General features: G+C 32.1%; 8 protein-coding genes across 8 annotated transcripts; 4 read left to right on the forward strand and 4 right to left on the reverse strand. All coding sequences in view use genetic code 12, as the record gives it.

Annotated features, from left to right (window-relative positions):
* Positions 1-216: 216 nt before the first annotated feature.
* Positions 217-1,619, reverse strand: BTS1 (farnesyltranstransferase). The gene has a single exon (XM_064885069.1). The coding sequence runs from the start codon at positions 1,497-1,499 to the stop codon at positions 450-452; it is 1,050 nt and encodes a 349-aa protein (XP_064735904.1). The 5' UTR covers positions 1,500-1,619; the 3' UTR covers positions 217-449.
* RJT21DRAFT_123164 (uncharacterized protein) lies at positions 1,551-3,004 on the forward strand. The gene has a single exon (XM_064882629.1). The coding sequence runs from the start codon at positions 1,739-1,741 to the stop codon at positions 2,621-2,623; it is 885 nt and encodes a 294-aa protein (XP_064735905.1). The 5' UTR covers positions 1,551-1,738; the 3' UTR covers positions 2,624-3,004.
* On the forward strand, positions 3,005-5,829 carry RJT21DRAFT_123165 (uncharacterized protein). The gene has a single exon (XM_064882630.1). The coding sequence runs from the start codon at positions 3,144-3,146 to the stop codon at positions 5,655-5,657; it is 2,514 nt and encodes an 837-aa protein (XP_064735906.1). The 5' UTR covers positions 3,005-3,143; the 3' UTR covers positions 5,658-5,829.
* RJT21DRAFT_56246 (uncharacterized protein) lies at positions 5,756-7,702 on the reverse strand. The gene has a single exon (XM_064885070.1). The coding sequence runs from the start codon at positions 7,613-7,615 to the stop codon at positions 5,921-5,923; it is 1,695 nt and encodes a 564-aa protein (XP_064735907.1). The 5' UTR covers positions 7,616-7,702; the 3' UTR covers positions 5,756-5,920.
* Positions 7,703-8,587: 885 nt separating this feature from the next.
* Positions 8,588-9,731, reverse strand: RJT21DRAFT_123167 (uncharacterized protein; the record flags this gene model as incomplete). The annotated part of the gene is made up of 1 exon (XM_064882631.1): positions 8,588-9,731. A coding segment is annotated over one exon (669 nt), but the record flags the coding sequence as incomplete, so codon positions are not given.
* A 2,040-nt stretch (positions 9,732-11,771) lies between these two features.
* On the forward strand, positions 11,772-12,446 carry RJT21DRAFT_3466 (uncharacterized protein; the record flags this gene model as incomplete). Its single annotated transcript, XM_064884229.1, has 2 exons — positions 11,772-12,209; positions 12,267-12,446. 2 exons carry the CDS (start codon positions 11,772-11,774, stop codon positions 12,444-12,446), a joined length of 618 nt encoding a protein of 205 aa, XP_064735909.1.
* Positions 12,447-13,458: 1,012 nt separating this feature from the next.
* On the forward strand, positions 13,459-15,049 carry RJT21DRAFT_56336 (uncharacterized protein). The gene has a single exon (XM_064885071.1). It carries the CDS (start codon positions 13,758-13,760, stop codon positions 14,997-14,999), a length of 1,242 nt encoding a protein of 413 aa, XP_064735910.1. The 5' UTR covers positions 13,459-13,757; the 3' UTR covers positions 15,000-15,049.
* A 50-nt stretch (positions 15,050-15,099) lies between these two features.
* Positions 15,100-19,188, reverse strand: CST20 (mitogen-activated protein kinase kinase kinase kinase; the record flags this gene model as incomplete). Its single annotated transcript, XM_064879914.1, has 2 exons — positions 18,438-19,188; positions 15,100-18,206 (listed from the first exon to the last, which is right to left on the reverse strand). Exons 1-2 carry the CDS (start codon positions 18,886-18,888, stop codon positions 15,100-15,102), a joined length of 3,558 nt encoding a protein of 1,185 aa, XP_064735911.1. The 5' UTR covers positions 18,889-19,188.
* Between the last annotated feature and the right edge of the window lie 1,100 nt (positions 19,189-20,288).

Here is a 20,288-nt window from a genome sequence, read left to right on the forward strand (position 1 = left end):
TTACAAGAAATCATACAGTTCCCCGTAGACCCAAATTTCTTAGTACTACTGGGAATAAGAAAGTCAATCAGATTAATCTGACAAGGAAACTACAACTACAACATAATAACATTAAACCAACTGCAATTGGTGATATTAAACTACATAATACGAATTATAGTAACCAAATACAGCTCGACCACACTTACTCCAATCTAATAAATATGATAAAATCCAACATTTCCCAAAACAATATTGATATACCTTTAATAAATAATTTAGTGCCTAAGAATTTACAATATGAAATGAACCGATTTCATTTCAATGATACATCTGCTTCAAATACATTATTTATCCCCCAGATGTCCTTCAATAGTCATGATATAGATTCCTTCTTTGACTTCCTTAATGGAGTCGAAAAGAATCATCCCGATAAATTAAAATATGATATTCCTTTAGTATGATGGGCCCTAAATAGAGCATAAACCATCAATGATTTGAAATAATAGAGAATCTTTAGCCAATCCACCCGTCAGTTCAGTTATTAATTGTTTAACTTTGACTTCATACGCTTTAATAAGACTCTTAGTATAATCCAAAGACCGCGATTCTGATTTCATATAGTCAATACATTCTTTTATTTCATCACTTTTCTCTTTTCTTTCTTGACTTGAAGTTGTAGATACCAATAATCTACGAACCGGAGAGTCATTTGAATTAAGTAAACAATGTAATATTGGCAAAGACAATTTGCCTTCAATTAAATCTTCTCCTACAACACCCTTCATATGAGAATACTTGGGATCAACCAAATTTAGATAATCATCTCTAATTTGATATATAATTCCTAAAAGATTAGCAATAGGAATAAGATCATACTCTACTTTAGTAGGGGCAAATAAGTGTAATAAACGAATCGATAATCGAAATAATCCACCAGTCTTATCCTTAATCATTTGAAGATAATCTTCAATATTTGGCATTTGTCCATCAGCTTCAATTAATTGAAAATCATCTCTCCAGTAAAGATCTAATCCTTGACCATGATGTAAATTTAACATCTCATCGATTAATATTTGCAGGGTGGCGAATTTTAATTTATCCATATTAATCTCATGATTTGAAAGGGTTTGATAAAGTACTGGTAGATCCGTTTGTGCCTTTTGTAAAGCTATGAAATACATCAAGTTCCCACAATTAATAGTTAAGGGTACTCCATATTTGGTATGAGCAGAAGGTATGCCTCGTCTATAATCGGAGGAATCCTCGATATCATCAATTAATAATGACAGATTATGGAATATAGAAATAATCTCCCCTATAAGTTCCAAAAGTTGCTGATGTTCGATATGGTAATACAATTTATTGAATGCCACTAAGAATCGATTTCTCACATTCTGATTATTAGAAGGAACATTCGTCAAATAATCATACGGTTGGACTATGGGATCCAAGGGCTCTCTGCTATACCCATCAGTATGCTGTATTATACTATCTATGTCAATATTTGCGCTATCCATGATGCTAGATTATTGGCGAAGTCGGTAATAGATCAAAAAAATTAGCGGCAAATATATTAGCATTTTTGCGCACAGACACGAAATAATGTCTACGTAAGCATAAGCCGATCTGCTGATTGTACTTCACCATATAGTAATACAATAATATAGTCACTATACACTATACGATAGTAACTTTACAGTAGTATTATACATACTATACATCTCAACGTAGTACAATACCACACTTTTATACAACAATGGACCGAATAGGTGACTGGATAACATCCATACCTCCTGTGACCAGATACTGGTCTATGTTAATCTTTGCAGTAGGATTCTACTCAAGTATAGCTCCTGAGAATAAAATGCTTGTACTATTCATACCAGATAAGGCATTTTCATCTCAACCATGGAGATTGATAACGGGATTCTGTTATTTTGGAGATCTATCCCTTGAATTAGTAATAAATATGGTACTTTCATTAAAAGCAGTACGATACCTTGAAGAATCATATACTTGTCCTTCATCATTATTCCCCACATCCATTGTAAATACTTTAACACCAAATCAAAAGGCTAAATTATCAGGCTTAAGAGAAAATTACAAGACATTAGACTTTTTATATTTATTAGTACAAATTTGTGTATCATTATTAGTACTAGTAACTTATGCCTTCTATAAAATGAATTACAAGATTTTATCTCCTGGATTATTATTGGATGATTCCTTACTCTACATTTGGTGTAGATGCAATCCTAATTTAATAGTTCCATTATTTGGAATTATTAATTTGAAAATTGCATATTTACCATTATGTTATACACTAATTAGGTCAATATTAGAAGGAATCTTCCTTAAAGATTTGGACCGATTGGTCCATTTGGATTTTTCAGTATTTACCAGTATGTTTGCATTTAGACATGCCACGGCTTATGGGGTAGCACATTTTTGGTGGTATTACCGTTATTTCATCATTCCAAAATTTTATGCCGATGAAAAACTCAAAACTGATTTGAGACATAATACTAATGCCATATATGGAGTTAAAAAGTATGATGTAGTACCAAATCTTATAAGACTACTAGTGTTACCTCCGTGGTATTGGTGCACGATCGGCTTAATGAAACTTAATCGAGCCTAAGTCTAAATTTATTATATAATTTAATATAATATATATGAATTCTGTAAAATTATACTTTTTAATTGAACGGTCTTATACATTGTACTTGTACTGTACAATGGACCAGACCTGAAATAAATAGTTAAGCTAATTCCGAATGGCCACTAAAATGTACAATTACTACAATTACTACAATTACTTCCCCACAGCCTGACGTACGTAAAGTTTAAAGTTTGATTATACATATTATACATATAATGCATTGTTTACCGCAAACCCATTTTGGGGGCCCCACGGAGGATTCCTACCAATCGGTTATATTACTTATATTCTATGTCAGGATTGTTTTCCTATTTGGGAACACAACCCGTACCAAAACCACAAACAAAAATTTATTTTTGGTGGGGTAAATTTTCCAGGGTAACCATATCCTGAAGAAACTATTTAATGGCGCCAGAATTCCTTTAAAATTGTTCGGAATATAGTTAATAGTATAGATCTTATATTATATATAGGATAATTTAATAATTGTAAATTAAGAATGACAGATTTTGATGTTGATAGTGTTTTATCACAATTAACAGTTGATGAAAAAATTGGATTGTTGGCAGGGATCGATTTCTGGCATACATTCCCAGTTCATAGATTAGGAGTTCCAAGTCTTAGATTTAGTGATGGACCTAATGGGATTAGAGGTACTAAATTTTTTAATAGTACCCCTTCTGGATGTTTCCCATGTGGTACAGGATTAGCTGCAACTTTTGATAAAGAATTATTACATAAAGCTGGTAGATTAATGGGTGAAGAAGCTAAACATAAGGGAGCTCATGTAATTTTAGGTCCAACCATTAATATTCAAAGAGGTCCACTTGGTGGTAGAGGATTTGAATCATTTAGTGAAGATCCTTATTTAACTGGTTTAGTTGCTACTTCAATTATTAAGGGAATTCAAGATGAAGGAATTGCTGCAACTATTAAACATTATGTTTGTAATGATTTAGAAGATGATCGTAATTCAAGTAATTCTGTTGTATCTGAAAGAGCTTTAAGAGAAATTTATTTAGAACCATTTAGATTGGCTTTAAAGAATTCTGATCCAAAGGCTTTAATGACTTCTTACAATAAAGTTAATGGAACTCATGCTTCTCAATCTAAAAAATTATTACAAGATATTTTAAGAGATGAATGGAAATGGACTGGTACTATCATGTCTGATTGGTATGGTACTTATACTAGTAATAATGCTATTGAAAATGGTTTAGATCTTGAAATGCCTGGTCCAACTAATTTCAGAAGAGTTCTGGAAATTAAACATATGATTTCTACTAAAGAATTACATATTAAAGATGTAGATGCTAGAGTCAGAAGTGTTTTAAATTTAGTTAAATTCGCCTTAAAATCTGGAGTTCCAGAAGGTGGAGCTGAAGATACTAAAAACAATACTCCAGAAACTAGTGCTCTTTTAAGAAAATTAGCTCAAGATTCTATTGTTTTACTTAAAAATGAAGGAGATATTTTACCATTAAAGAAATCTGAAACTGTGGCTGTTATTGGACCAAATGCTAAATACCCAGCTTATTGTGGTGGTGGATCTGCTTCACTTCGTGCTTATTATACTACTACACCATATGATTCAATTTCTGAAAAAGTTGGAACTAAACCTCCTTATCTGGTTGGTGCTAATGGTCATAGATTATTACCTGGTTTAGCTGCTAATTTAGTTAATCCAGTTACTAATGGTACTGGTTATAATTTAAAATTCTATAAAGAACCAAAGGGTACTCCAAATAGAACATTATTTGATGAATATGATTTAGAAGTTTCAACTGTTTTCCTTATTGATTATTATAATTCTAAAGTTAAAGATGATTTATATTATATTGATTTTGATGGTGAGTTTACTCCAGAAGAATCAGGTGAATATGAATTTAGTGCTTCTGTTATTGGTACTGCTCAAATCTTTGTTGATGGTAAATTAGTTGTAGATAATAAGACTAAACAAAGAAGAGGTAATTCATTCTTTAATTCTGGTTCTGATGAAGTTAAAGGTAGAATTGAACTTAAAGAAGGTAAAACTTATAAAATTGCTATTGAATTTGGTTCTCGTCCAACTTTTACTATTGCTCAAGGTGAAGCTAGTGTTATTACTGGAGGTGGTGGTGTTGTTTTAGGTTTACAAAAAGTTATTAATGAAGAAGATGAAATTAAGAAGGCAGTATCCATTGCTAAATCAGTAGATAAAGTTGTATTAAATATTGGTTTAAATCAAGAATGGGAGTCTGAAGGTTTTGATAGAACCCATATGGATTTAGTTGGTTTACAAAATAAATTGGTTGAAGCAGTATTAGAAGCTAATCCTAATACTGTTATTGTAAATCAATCTGGTACTCCAGTAGCATTCCCATGGTTATCTAAAGCTAAAGCCTTAGTTCATGCTTGGTATGGAGGTAATGAAGGTGGTAATGCAATTGCTGATGTATTATATGGAGATATTAATCCAAGTGGTAAATTATCATTAACTTTTCCAATTAAGAATAGTGATAATCCAGCTTATTTACACTTTAAAACCGAAAGAGGTAGAGTCTGGTACTCTGAAGATATCTTTGTAGGTTATAGATATTATGAAAAATTAGAAAGATCAGTTGCTTTCCCATTTGGTTATGGTTTATCATATACTGATTTTACTATTTCTGATTTAAAGATTAATACTGAAGAAGCTAAGGATAAATTAGATATTAGTGTTACTGTAAAGAACACTGGTAAACTTGCTGGATCTGAAGTTGTTCAAATTTATATTGGTAAAAAAGATTCTGATGTCATTAGACCAGTTAAAGTATTAAAGGGATTTGAAAAAGTTACGCTTAAAGCTGGTGCTAAACAAACTGTAACTTCAACCTTAAGTTTGAAAGAATCCGTATCATTCTTTGATGAGTATCAAGAAGAATGGTCGGTTCAACTGGGAGAATATCAAGTTTATGTTGGTAACAGTAGTGACAATGCCACTACCGTTGGAACTTTCAATATTGAGAAGGGATTCTTCTGGCTTGGTAATTAAAAGAACATGAAACAGAGTGAATGGAAAATAAAATAAAACTAATTAAAAATAAATTAAAATTAAATTAATTAAAACTAAATTAAAACTAAATTAAAATTAAAATTAAAATTAAACTATTTGTTATACAGTATAGAAGTTTCGTAAAAGATATATATGTATTAATAAATAAATTTGGTATTAGTAGAACGCTAATGTATATAAATAAATAATAACGAATGAGAAATGAGAAATGAGAAATGAAAACCAAACAGTAGCTTTATTCATTACTTCAGAACACCAATGTCTTTGATTTTTTCAATTTCTTGAGTCAACACTACTGGAACTTCAATTGATTCATGTTCTGCAACAGATCTAGTACTAGGTTTAGTAGTAGTATCATTGGTTGATCTTTCAGAAGGGGTCATAACCAAATCAGAGAAATTGATCTTGAACCCTCTATCTTCATCATCATCAGCAGTTTCATTCCATTCTGCTAATTCCTTTTGATGTTCTCTTTCAATAGCATAATTAACAGCATCCAATACATTTCCACACATATGCTTTGGAGTATACTTAGGAACAGTACCTTCTTGATATACTCCTGTCTTAACCAAAATTGAATGCCATGAAGCATCATGAGAATTAGCAAATCTAATATCGGATTCAGGAGTATCACCTACAAAATAGACAGTAGAAGCAGGAGGCAATTCCAAAGTAATCTTATCCTTCTTAGTAACAATAGCCAAAGGTTCTTTAATATCATCAGATGAATCATCATCATCATAAGATTCCAATTTATTTTGATTAATGATTTCTTCACCTTCATCATTAATTAAAATATCTGCTTCAGTCAAAGCATTTGGATCACTTATAGATAATTTCTTTAAATGTTCATCTAATACACCTTGTCTCCAATGAGTTAATACTTTATTGGCAAATTTAAAAGTACCCTTTTGAGGTTTACCAAATCTATTAACTTTTAATTCTTTACCAGTATGTTCACGATATAAAGCAGCAATTGAAACTTGAAGAGCTCCCATACCATATCTTGATAATTTATAATTAGTTGCCCATATAAAATCAGAATGAGCAAAATAAATTTGAGGACCCTCATCATAAGTTTTTGATTCAGTACCCATAACTCCATTTTTACTTAATAATAATTCAAGAATAATTTGTTGATCAGCAGCCCAATTTCTTGAATCAGCAAATACTAAAATTGCATCAATTGAAACTTTTGAAAAATCAACATCTTTAGCAGCTACTTTATCTTCTTCACTTAAATCATGATAAGGTGAAACAGCAGGATTCCATTTTAAAACATCTAATGGAGTATAAACATTTTTAAATCCATAAGATTCAGCCACATTTCTACATACATTACCAATACCTCCAACAACTAATACATTACTATAAATACCTACTAAATCTTTCATTGGAGTATGACCTTGAATGATTTGTTCAGGTGTAATAGTACAATGTAATCTCTTTGATAAATCTTGAGCTCTTACAGCTTCAGGTTTCCCACCTCCATTAGTTACAAATATTGATGGGACTTTAATATTATATTTATTTTCTCCATTTAATAATTTCATTGCTTCAATAGCAGCAGGAATTGTATCAGGACCTCTTAAAATCACTCCATCTATATCAAAACAAAAGGCATAAGATGCCACTCTTTCATGATCAATAACAACTTTCTTCTTTCTCCTTATTATTGAAGAATTTCTTGATAATTTAGCTAATGAATCAACTTTCTTTAAATCTGATGAAGAAGCTTTAGATAATGAAGTTGAAGATGATAATTTAGTAAGACCATTTTGCCATTGATTTAAATCAGACAATGATAATGAAGATACTCTATGTTTTCTTGTAGTAGGTTGTAAATCATCAATTCCATCATTATTAAGATAAGATTGGAAAGATGGAGATGCTGAAGCGATAGCAGCAGATTCATGAGAAGTTTTGTCAGTAGTCATAATTGAAATTTGTAACTTAGTTAATAATATTTAATGAACGAATTGAAAGTTATATATTTATTATATGGTTATTTATATTTTAATTATACATAACCTAATTGAACATTTTGGAAAATGTCAAATTATTTATATAGATATGGGACTTAAATTCGTTGCCTAATTGGGATGATAGTGGCCTGCACACAGTTCTAAGGACTATGTTCAAGCGCATTTGGAATGAAAATGACATCATTTTACACTTTAAATTTCTTTTTTGACATCCTGCAGACAATAACACGACACATGAGTCTCATAGAATTCTTAGAACTTTATTTATTTTTAATGTTAATGTTAATTTTAATTTTAATTTTTATTTCTTTCAACCCTTGAATGAGATTATTGCTATTGCAATTTATTCATTCTAAAAAATACCTCAATTAATTACTTGTACTTCGGAAATGGTTTGATAATTAATTCAAATTCAAGAGATTGTTCACATACTATTTGGTGTCATCATTATGTGTAGGTATATACGTTTGTAAATCTCTAAACTAATCTAAGTCGATTCATACGCAGGGATACGACGCGTTCGCTAAACCTGCAAAGTGGTCTGAAACAAAGTTATCGTTACGATATGGATCACGTGAAGTTGACGTCCTCGTTACAGTTGGGCCTTTTTCACTAATTGGGTTAATGCATTAGATTGCTATTCAATTTGAAAACTGTATAGTTAATCATTTGTGGATAGTAATTATATGTAACTTGTGCCGTTAGACAATTTTGCGTATTTTCTAAATAATAACTAATTTACGCAAACAAACTTGAGCGCTAATTTAATTATATCTAATTTAATTTAATTTGCGCTTCCATAATATTTAATTTTCATCCTGATGGCACATTACGTCTCTTCAATGACCATTACAATAATGATGGAGTAAAAGTACAACGATTACAATTGAATTACATCAGATACATTATAATCCAAAAATAGCAATAAAAATAAAGTGTGCAGCGCATCTCATATCTATTTCCTTAATAGCAATTATAATTACTTATTTTCTAATGACGCATTCGTAAATTGGATGCATCAACCCCTAACAAATCAAGTTATGCTCAACTTGTATATGGATTCAAGGCATGTGGATACTTGTTTGTAATGTTATAGTAAAATTTGCATAGAAAATTAACTACAGTATTACTCTCGGTTAACTGTGGTACTAATGTGTATTGAGATTTGAATACTTAGCGTTAATGAACAAGTTTTCATTAAAGCTGTTGTGCTACGAATTATAACCCAAGAGAATCGGATATTGGAGTTTACGCAATAGTTTAATAATGAAAAGCTTTTTTACAACTCTTGACCACTAAGTTCTGTCCACTGGCATGGTTCAACTTGTCTGTCTATTACAAACAGGTAATTGTAGAAAGTAAAATACTGAAGCTTTGGCAAATCATCTATATTAATTTTTATCCAGTCCACCAAGTTTCTTATTTCTTGCTTAATCTCAATATAGTCAATACCGTAATCATACTTACTTCTATGGAAGAACATGTCAATTGTTTGTAAGGTTGTTGGTTCATATGTTATACCAATTTTTACGATCACAAGGCTTGACCCAAAATAATTAAGCAAATTCTTGACTACATTGCAATGCTCTTTAATATACGCTAATTGAGGAGATACGCGAACATCTATACAAATATTTTGAAGTGGAGCCTTGTAGAATTGTTCGAACTGACATCTTCTAATGTAACGGTCATCATTCATAACAAGTGTTTTCAAATTGGGCATTGAGTTCACCAAATACGGGTAATATCTACTATTTGATAGTTGAAGTTCTTCGATATTTTCACAACGAAATAATAATAAAGCTACTTTCAACACTGCTTCACAAAAATCAATAGAATATAAATATAACGAATTGGCTTCAGAAAAGATCCCTTGTAATTGGGTGACACCTTCAAGATCTCCTAATAGCCCTTTGCTTGATAATATCACCTTCTTGAACGAGCAGATGATATTTCTGTTACTTCTTATAAATTCAATATAAGTTCCCAGTCGGTAAGATAAATCTATACGTAATGTTTTAGACCTGAAAGTTGAAGAATGTCCATTAAAAAAATCGTCTGTAAAAGCATTCCTCTCAAGTTGGTCAATTGTCATGTAATATTTATCAGTTAGTCCATATTCTCTTTCTACAATCTCAAATCTTTTCACGAAACTATAAATAGACAGCGAAAAGTAAAGAGATTTATACTTTCCAGACAAAACTGTGGAATTTGTATATGCAAATGTATTCAATTTTCGATGAAATATGGCATAGTCTTGTAAATCCTCAATATCTGGATCTGAAAGAGTAATAAAAGCCCTCTTGAATAATTTGCTCATACATAACGAATAAAACCTTGAATTGGTAAGACATAGGTCTAGAACATCGAACTGGTTCAAGTGATCTATGATTTGAACTAAAATTTCATCAGGTAAAGACTCTAAACTAGTAGCTGGATTTGGTGGCTTTAGGGTAGATTTAACACATGTTGCAGTTCGATTTATCCATGCCTCATTGAGAATAAAGGCTATATTAGACACCGAGAAAGCCATTATTTTAAATGCCATAGTAGATGAAGTATTTATTGGTCTTGACAAAAACTACATTTATACAAGAGAAAGTTGCGCTAATAACAACCCCAAAAGCTTTAATGTTGCCCTTTTTTTTGCAACTTCCACTACAACTTTGTGTTTTCGTGCCCCTTTATTTTCAGACTATTCACTGCTTTCCTATTTGGTAAAAACAGACACGAATACAATATTGTATTAATATCTCAGATTCCCCTTAATACTGAAGATTTATGTAAAATTATGGAATACACAAAGAAGGGAATTGACTTAATAAGAAGACAAGTAAATGTATTTAATTCGAGCCTAGCATTAGGTCACGGGCCAACTGGGTTAAGAAGAGTGCCCGTGTTTGCACCGGTATTTTTGAAGAAAACATCCAAGCATCCTTCAAATTAGTATGTGTCCAAGCATCCAAGCATCCACGCATCCACGAAATTTGCTTCCCAAAACGGAGATTTGCCGGGTTAAGAACCATGGTGGCTAAATATAACGCTAACGCAAAACTTGGTTTGCACACGATATTATGCGAAAATTGATATTTGGGCAATGGACGACCTGTTCATAAATGGCTGCAAGTTTACTTGACTCTACACATGCAATACTGTCAAAACTATATTCATGAATATAGGTATAGTTCTTATGTAAATTAGTTAATATTTATAAATTTTTGGAAGAATGCAATAGTTCTACTGTCATATGAACATCCTTTACAGAAGGACATTGTTAATAGTCTAGATAGACTAGCGTATACCACCTATCATTATTAAAACATTCTGAATAAGAAAAGTATTCACAAAAGTATTATCTGTTTCTTCTTTGGTGGTTTTACTCAATAACGTAAACTTTCAGTATAAAATAATTTTATGTACTCATAATACGACATGCAATAAAAACCTATTTATGAACTAAAGACGTGCGTCAATACTTTTTCCTCATTTTTTACAGCCATTTCCTGTGGGTAAACTTGAATAGAAGATAAATATTTAACAGCAGCCCCACTAGACACAACAACAGGGTGATAAACTAAATCTAAATACCAAATGTAGCAATAAGAATAAAATTATTGTGGAATTGAATTGATCAGTACGTTCAAATATAGAAATAGAGTAATATGATGATAAGTGAAATAGTATATGTATTCAATCATTTTATACAGTAAGGTTGACATTGAAAAGGTTGAATTACTTTGACCATAGTATACTTTACCCCTGCTAATGATACATATGACCACACACATGAACATTAGCATACTATGTCACTAAGGAAATGAATATTAGTTAGCAATTACCCTTTTTAGATATTCATTGTACAAATTGTCTAAGTGTAGATATTATCGGTGGTTATTGATGATTCTTATTAGGCTTGGCTAATAGAGTTTGTCTTTAGAGATGATCTCTAACAATTTCAAATAAGTTTTAGTAGGTAAACTGATAATTCGAAGTTTGTTTCAGTCGCCCTTTTTTATATCAGAACTTAGATTTATTTGCTGTAAAAATCTCACTTTTTTAAAATCTCTTAGTTTTAGAACTTACTCTTTTGGCGGTAAATCTAGTCAATATGAAATTTGGAGCCAAATTGTTTATTTCCATATTGGGAAAAGCATCCAATATAGTATGTAACTGTCTTACAATTATATATACAGTTAAAAACGACGAAGAAAAAGAAAAAATTGGCAAGGCATTATTTTCATTATTAGGTGTATCATCTATTCTTTTACTTGGTACTATAATTGTTAAAACAAGAAAATACCTACTTGTTAAGAAAGCCTTAAAACTTGCACAAGAACTTAAACTTGAAGCTTTGATTAAACATGAGTTGAATAATTTTTTAAATTTTATAACAAATCTTGTTAGTCATAATATAAATGTTACTGACTATAAACTCAGGATTAATAGGGCAGCTGTTGAAGCTCAAAACCAAAATCAAATTATGCTTTTCCAAGAAGAATTTATTCAATATTTAGGTAATATAGAAGAATTTAAATTGATGCTTTTAGTGTTTGTTATGCTGGTTTCAGATTACTATTCGAAATAAGATCAATTCAAATTAGAGTTAAATAACTTCACAACAACTAACTCTATGAAATATAATTTAAAAAAATTAGGGGAACTGAAACGTCAAGTACTCATTAGTAAAAATGATGTTATAACAATTTCTGTTGCACTTCAATCTATTAAACTGAATTTAGAAAACTTGGAAAGAAGATTAACAGAACTAGAGAATCAAACATGAAGATGTTGAATCTCCATTATAATTTATCTTCAACGCCTTCAATTAAAAATCCTTTCAAATTTGCTGTAGTATGGGAATAATGATAGCTTATGAATAATATATAGAGTAAAATATAAAATATAATATGATTTATATTCACAAAATGTGTAATCTTGAATACTTTCTTAAATATATCCCATATTACTGTTCTGATCAAGAGTATATAATTTAAAAGATCAAACAACTAATCAATATAGCAAAACCACCAACAGAGCGTCTTTATAAAATTTTACAATTACTCAATTTTATAATAACTCTGGTTCTACTTAGGAAGGATCGATATCATTGAAGAACCTCCATGTCACTTTAAATCATATGCAACATGCTCTAATTTCATATACTCAATGTCTCAGCATTTCAAAAGCCTTGTCTATATAAATACAGGCTCGGTAGAAGATAAACGTAAAAGACTAATACGATTACTTGGCTAAAGTAGACCTGTAGCTTCATCATGGTGTTGGACCCCAGTAGGTTCTATACTACGCCAATTGGGCTAGGCACCAGGATTGAGCTAGATTGATTATTCGAGCTAAAGCTCAATTGGTCTTTAATATTCATACGAGAAATTTTGAAAGTTTAAGGAAAAAGGGGTTTAGTATTAAAAAGAAGATCAGATGATATTAATGTAACACTTAAAATGATCAAACATTATAGACATGGCTGGATTTAAGCTAGAGTTTATCTGTGTTATTCAAATAACTGTTCAATTAATGGACCAACCTGAAGTAGATTAATTTTATGTTTTGCACCAATCATATTTAATTTTATATTTTCTATTTGATTCATATTTGGTGTAATATATAGAAAGTATATAAATAATACAGTAAGTATATAAACAATATAGTAAGTATATAAGGAATACATAAATGTCATAAATGCAGTATTACGATCTGTTAGTCAACGCTCCTAACTTCAATACATAAATATAGTCATATGTCATGTATATGGTCAAGTTCATAATCCACGTTATCAACAAAAACTCCCACTTAAGTATAGTGCAGCATGACATCATGTAATCATCTAACTCTATCGTTTATTATTCTACATTGACAGGTCAAGCGATAAAAATATGGGGTACAATTATACCGAGCAAGAAAACTTCCTAATTTAGAAATAACCTAAAATTTCACAGCCTCTTGACGAAATGTCGATGCAACCTTAATAAACTATTTAATGAACACAACAACCTATATAGACAGTAGACATTAGATATTTAACTACTTAGTTAAATAATTAGTTACGTCGTTATTTAGTTGGTTTAGGCTGTAGAGAATGCTTTCAATTGCTGGGCTCTACGCCATTTTAGGTATCCCCGTTAGACTAATTATTCTTATCCTCAAGTATCCGCTAGTTGGAGGAATTGGTCGTAAATTCAAACGTAACTTGACACAATCATTAAAATTGCTTGTATGTCGCTCAGGATTATTGGTCCCCATCAGAGATTGTCGGTATATCTGTATCTACAGTAATAATTTCCTATTAAATAGGATCATTAAACTTGTTAATCATAGTTTGATTAAATCATTACCGCACTTTGGTGAAAAGTATGATCAGAACTCTTTTTGGATTGTTAAACAACCTGATAGAAAGCCGGATGATCCGGTAATTATATACCTCCATGGTGGTGGTTACTACTTTGAAACCATGCCTTCACAAATTCAATCGTTAATAACAATCTATAAGTTATTAGATCCTGAATTACAATCTCGAGTATCAATATTACACTTGGGATATAAATTAGCCTGTCGAGGATTTTCAATTCCATGTCAATTACTTCAACTTCATGAAACTTATAAAAAACTTGCTAATGAAGATGGAGCAACTAATATTCTGTTTATTGGAGATTCTGCTGGAGGAAATTTAGCTATTGTATATCCTCAATATTTGAAATTAATAGCCAATAAGCAAGATTCAGATATACAACTTCCATATCCTAAGAAACTTGTATTGGTAAGTCCCTGGACTAAAGTCAGACCTGAAGCACAACAATATGTTCCGGGGAATTCATACTATGATAATAATCCTCGTGATATGATTAGATATGAAGCATTTAGTGATTTAGATAGATCTAAATGTATTGTAGGAACTTCTAATGTTCATTCATTATTGGTATCACCAGGAAATACTACTTTACAACGACAAGATTGGATTTCAGTTCCTACATTTTCATCACCTGATTCGGATGTATTAGTTATTGTAGGTGAAGATGAAGTATTTAGAGATGATGTATTACTTTGGGGGAAATATGCCTTAGATGTTCCCTTATATGATGATCATAAATATGGAGATTCAGAGGGGAAGAATTTAGATAAGATGTGGTATATTCGAACTAATGATGGTAAAAGAGCAGGTGTTAGATTCTATGTAGAACCATGGGGAGTTCATGATTCGACTTTCTTCTTTGAAACTCATTTAATTAAGAGAGTTAATAACTTGAAATTAAATGATGTAGATACTCAAGAGTTTTATGGGATTTCAAGAATAGCCCAATTTTTAAATGATACGTTAAAATAGAAGTATATATTAAGATTGTAATAAGACATTTAAAGAATGAAATGAGAAAGAAATGAGAAAGAAATATGTAATATGAAATATAAAATAACAAGGAGAATATCTAATCTTCTAAGGGTTCACTAGCTTTCTTCATTCTGGCGATTTTAACTAATGGACTTAAAGAAGATACATCATCACTCTCTAAAATGAACTTATCCAATAATAGTTCATCAGCAGTAGCTCTACGATTGAAATCTACTTGTAAACACCAACTTAAGAATTTTCTAATATCATAACTAAGAGCTTCTGGTTCCTTTAATTTTGGTGTACCATTAGTTGCAATTAAATATAATGCTCTTAAGGGAGTCTCATTTAAATAAGGTGGTTCACCTTCAATCATTTCAATAATCATAATCCCTAATGACCAAATATCAACTTTTGGTCCATATTCTTTACGAGATACAACTTCTGGTGCCATCCAATATGGTGTACCAACCATAGTTGTTCTCTTTAAATTTAATTCATTAATTTGGGCACAAAATCCAAAATCCGTCATCTTAATATTCCCATCAATATTTAATAAAATATTATCGGATTTAATATCTCGATGAATAACTCCCTTTGAATGTAAAAATTTTAATCCTTTAAGAGTTTCTCGACATACTGCACCAATTTGTCCTTCTGTCATAACACTATGAGTTACAATTTCTGTTAAGGATCCTCCTTCCATATATTCCATAATTACCCATAAATCTCCCTTTAATAAATATGAATCAATGAAATTAACAATGTTTGGATGTTTAGAACCTTTCATAACTAAAATTTCATTAATAATTAATTCTTTCTTGGGTTGTTGTTCTAAATTCATTTGTTTAATGGCAACTGTAGCATTACGATTAGCCAATTCATGAGCAATATAAACTCCTCCACTTGCACCTTGACCAATCTTTGTTAAATCAGTATACATCGTATTAGGATCTCCTTCACTACATATCGATTGTAATTTAGCAATGATTTGAAGATTCTTTCTCTTCTTTTCTTCACGTTTCTTCTGAGATAAAATGGCTGCTTGTTTAGCATCTCGAACTGGTTGTTGGTTAGATTTCTTTCTCTGTACTTCTGGAGATGATTTATTCAGTTGTTGTTGTTGCTGCTGCTGTTGTTGTCTTTCAGACTGCTTCTCTTCATACTTTTCACGAGAAATAGGAGCTGTGACATCAGCTAATGCTTGTTGTGGACTAGTAAGTATAGGACCAGCAGTTGGAGGTTGAGCTTGAGCTTGAGATTTATATTGAACTGGAGCTTGTGCTTGAACTGGAACTTGAACCGGAGCTTGAGATTGAACAGGAACTTGGCCAGGAGCTTGAGCTGAAGATGGAGGTGGAGGTGGAGGCCTATGCGATTTGAAATCATCTTTTCTTTGTTTAGGATAATGTAAAGGAGCTTCATCTCGATTGAATTTAGAAGTTTGTTGTAATGGAGCAGTAGTAGCACCACCATTCTTTAACAGTTGTTGTTTCTCATGTAATTGAAATTGATGAGAAGTTGTTAATGAAGAATTATGAGATTTAGATTTCGGTATTGAAGTAGTAGTTCCAGTGGTTGGAGGAGGAGGAGGTGGAGGATGAGGAATATTGACAAACTTCTCCTTTTTAGATCCACTTCTAAGACCCTTAATGGATTTAGAAGAGATGGATTTCGATATGAATGAGGTGGATTTCTTAGGAGATATCTCATCAGGAGGTGGTACAGCTTGTTTAGGAGTTGGTTGAGCTGAAGGAGGTCTTGGAGCCGGTCTTGAAGGGATGAATTGACTTTCATAAGAGGAACTGGCAGGAGTTTTAGGTTGAGTAGGATACTGTTGTTGAGGAGTAGCAGGGATTTGTGGTTGTTGTTGCTGCTGCTGTTGTTGTTGTTGTTGTTGGACTGGAAGTGGAGGAGCCGAACTACCACCACTTGGCTGAGAATACAGCAGATGATGAGGAGTTTGAGGAGTTAAAGGATCTCGAGGAGGACTATGAGAACCAGTAAATGGAGTTCCTGGAGTAGTTGGAGTTGTAGATTCTAAATTCGTCATACTACCCGTACTATTACTATTATTGTTAATGGTTTTATAACTGGAAGAACTACTATTCTCAAAATGGAATTTCTTAAACGCATTATCATCGGGATTCTCATTAGAATCTTGATAAAATGCTACAATATCCATTACTGCTTGAGGATGTTGTTGTTGTTCACGTTTAGAAATCCCACTGGCTGATAAAAGTTTTTCCCATTCAACTGGTAAACCTGTATAACTTCCATTATCATCGACTCCAACGTGAGCCACATGTTTTGCATTAAATGGAGTACTAATTTTCATATTTAATTCTGAATTTGAACCAGAACCTGAACCTGAATCTATATTATTATTATTGGTAGTTAAAGTCGATGAATTTCCAGAACTTCTTTTACCAAACATAGAAGAAAATACTCCTCTAACTCGACTTTTTTTACTTGATGATTGACTAGTAGTACTTAAAGTTGTCAGACTTGAAGAAGTTCTTGACCCATTAATTGGTGAAGGGTTAATTATATTAGTATAAGTACCAATATGAAGAGGAGAATTTCCAAGAGTTGAAGTTGAAGAATTAACTGATTTGGGGGTAGGATTAGATGGACCAAATTTACTTAAATTTTGTTGTAATATAGGAGTTATGGCTGCAGTAGTATTATGAGCTACTTGATTAAATGATTGTGATTGTGATTGTGAAGGAGGTGGAGGTGGACTTCTAATTACTGTCAGTTGAGACATTTGTCGAGGAGTTAGATCATCAATATTTTCATCATCTACAGTGGGAATCCTTTGTAAAGCATCATATTTCAATAAGTTGGCAGCTGTACTGGATATAGATGATTTATCATCAGTAGATATAATTTCAAAATCACTAGATTTATTATTATCTTTCAAAATTTGTTCTATATGTATAGGATTAGGAGCCGTAGTATTTAACGAAAAGGGTTTACCTGGATCCAAGACGGATCTGTAATTGGATAATTCGGGTGTAGTCAATTTCTGATGATGAGTAGTTACTGGAGTAGTCATTTTAGCTTCTGATATAGTGCTTGGAGTATTAGGAGCTACTAGTTGTGGTTCTTCTTCTGGCACATCTTCTTGCTCTTCTTGCTCTTCTTGCTCTTCTGGTTCTTCTGGTTCTTCTGGTTCTTCTGGTTCTTCTGGTTCTTCTTCTGGCTCTTCTTCTCGTTCATTAATGTCTGACTCTGACTGTTCTATCTCATGTGGCTCTATCTCTGTTGATTCTTGTGGTTCTTGTATCTCTTTTGATTCTATGTCTTCAGCCTGGGGTTTGTGCATTGGTAATGTTTCCAATGAATCCTCATGACTTAAAAGTGCTTCTGTATCTATTTGTGGACGAGTTCGTTTAGGTACAGGGATATCTGGTTCTTCGTATGTGGAACTGAAATTAGGATTAAAACTGGAATTAGAATTAGAATTGGAGGAATTAGAATTGGAGGAATTAGAATTGGAATTGTCGTGTAATGTTTCTGTTAACTCGTGGTACTCATCTTTAACATGACCATCATTATTTAACCCATTAACATTGTAAGTTCCGGGCATTCGAGGCAACAACGCAGGTGCAAATGGTTCATGAGAATCATGACTTTGTTGAGTTTCTTGAGTTTCATGAGTTTCATGACTTTCATGACTTTGTTGAGTTTCTTCAGACACATTACGAGTGTCTGATATATTCTTATCGGAAGTGATAGTATTACTATCAATATGATCGTTTTTTTCCGAGAATTTCGAAATAAGACTATGGATTGGAGATCCGAGCTTTAATGCTTCTTCTTCCAACTGTAAATTCGAGGTCTTAGGCCCCGGATTGGAGAATTTATCGGTAGAATTCATGATAATTAATTTTGACAATTTGATGATTATAACATAAGACTTCGAGGGAGTCACGTGGAGCAAGACTATTACTTTTACAATAAGTGAATTATAAGTGAATTAAAGGAATGACAGGATACTTAAGTATCGTTCTTTAGACTTTGTAATGATAAGTGTCTGAAGGTGAACAAGTCGTTTTACTTCAAAATGTCGGTTTTTGAAGCAGGGAAAAGACAACGGGAATGAATTGCTCGTGAGTATACGGACAGACAGAGCTGGTTCACGATCAGATATTGCGATTGTATGGTTGTAGCCTTAATGGTAGAGGTGGTGGAGGTGTCTTTTGGTGATTTGTTTGAAATTATTTTAATTTTTTGGGAATGCGTTGCGGCACGGGTGTGTGTGGATGTTAGTGTCTGATCCGACACGCCAGACAGACACAAACCAGGACTTAAGATTGCAGGGCATAATAACTACAACTACAATTATTGCTACAATTACTATTACTGACTTATTGTTACTATTATTACTATTACTATACTACTGTTATTGTTAGTGATCTTCTACTATCACTTCCCTATAATATTGTCTACCCTGTAATTCGTCTGCTTCTTCTTCTATTCGTCTTCTGTTCGTCTACATGTTCTTCTTGGCCCCCTCTTTTTTTCTCTCTTCCCTTATGGTATGGCTTTGTGTTTGGTACCTGTCCTCTAATTAGTTCAAGTTTAAGCTTGATAGTTTAACTCATAACTCTTCTGCCGTATACTTGTTAGTCATAAGTTAATTAGTCAATCCTACTTCAAATAAATTACAACTACACTACATAATATTCATTGATGTTATTTCATATTTATTCTTATTCATATTTTGCCCGATTAGGCATTGCCTATTTAGGAAGAATGCCTTGAATGTGTTGTCCCCTTATGTATTGCAGCAAGGGTCTTGTTTCTTTTATTTTTTTAAACCAGTTATAGGAGTAACGGTCACTCCAGTTACCCGCATCTTCATACCGGTTCATGATTTGTTGATTGTCAAATTTTTGTTGTTGATTGTGATTTGTTGCCCATGTACCATTTCGGACGTACATATGTATCCTGTAGCCGAGCACTGAACCTCTTGGTATGTTATGTACGGCTAAGATATCACATGGACTTTAAGAATTGAAGTAATAGTTAGAGCGTAGTTAGTGATACTTGTAGTTTCCTTGTAGTTTCCTTGTTAATATTATACTTGCACTAATACTGTATCCATAAAAATTCTATAGAGTAACTACAGCCGGACCAATGAAGACCCTGCTAGGAACAGCATCAGCGAATGAATAGTTGAACAATATGCATCCACATATTACGTGTCGCATTGTTATTAATTAATTTGTTATTTTATTATATTATATTATATTATAATGCATTTGCAGATAACGC

This window comes from Scheffersomyces amazonensis, assembly GCF_036850825.1.
Source record: "Scheffersomyces amazonensis strain UFMG-HMD-26.3 chromosome Unknown RJT21scaffold_8, whole genome shotgun sequence".
Lineage (NCBI taxonomy): Eukaryota > Fungi > Ascomycota > Pichiomycetes > Serinales > Debaryomycetaceae > Scheffersomyces > Scheffersomyces amazonensis.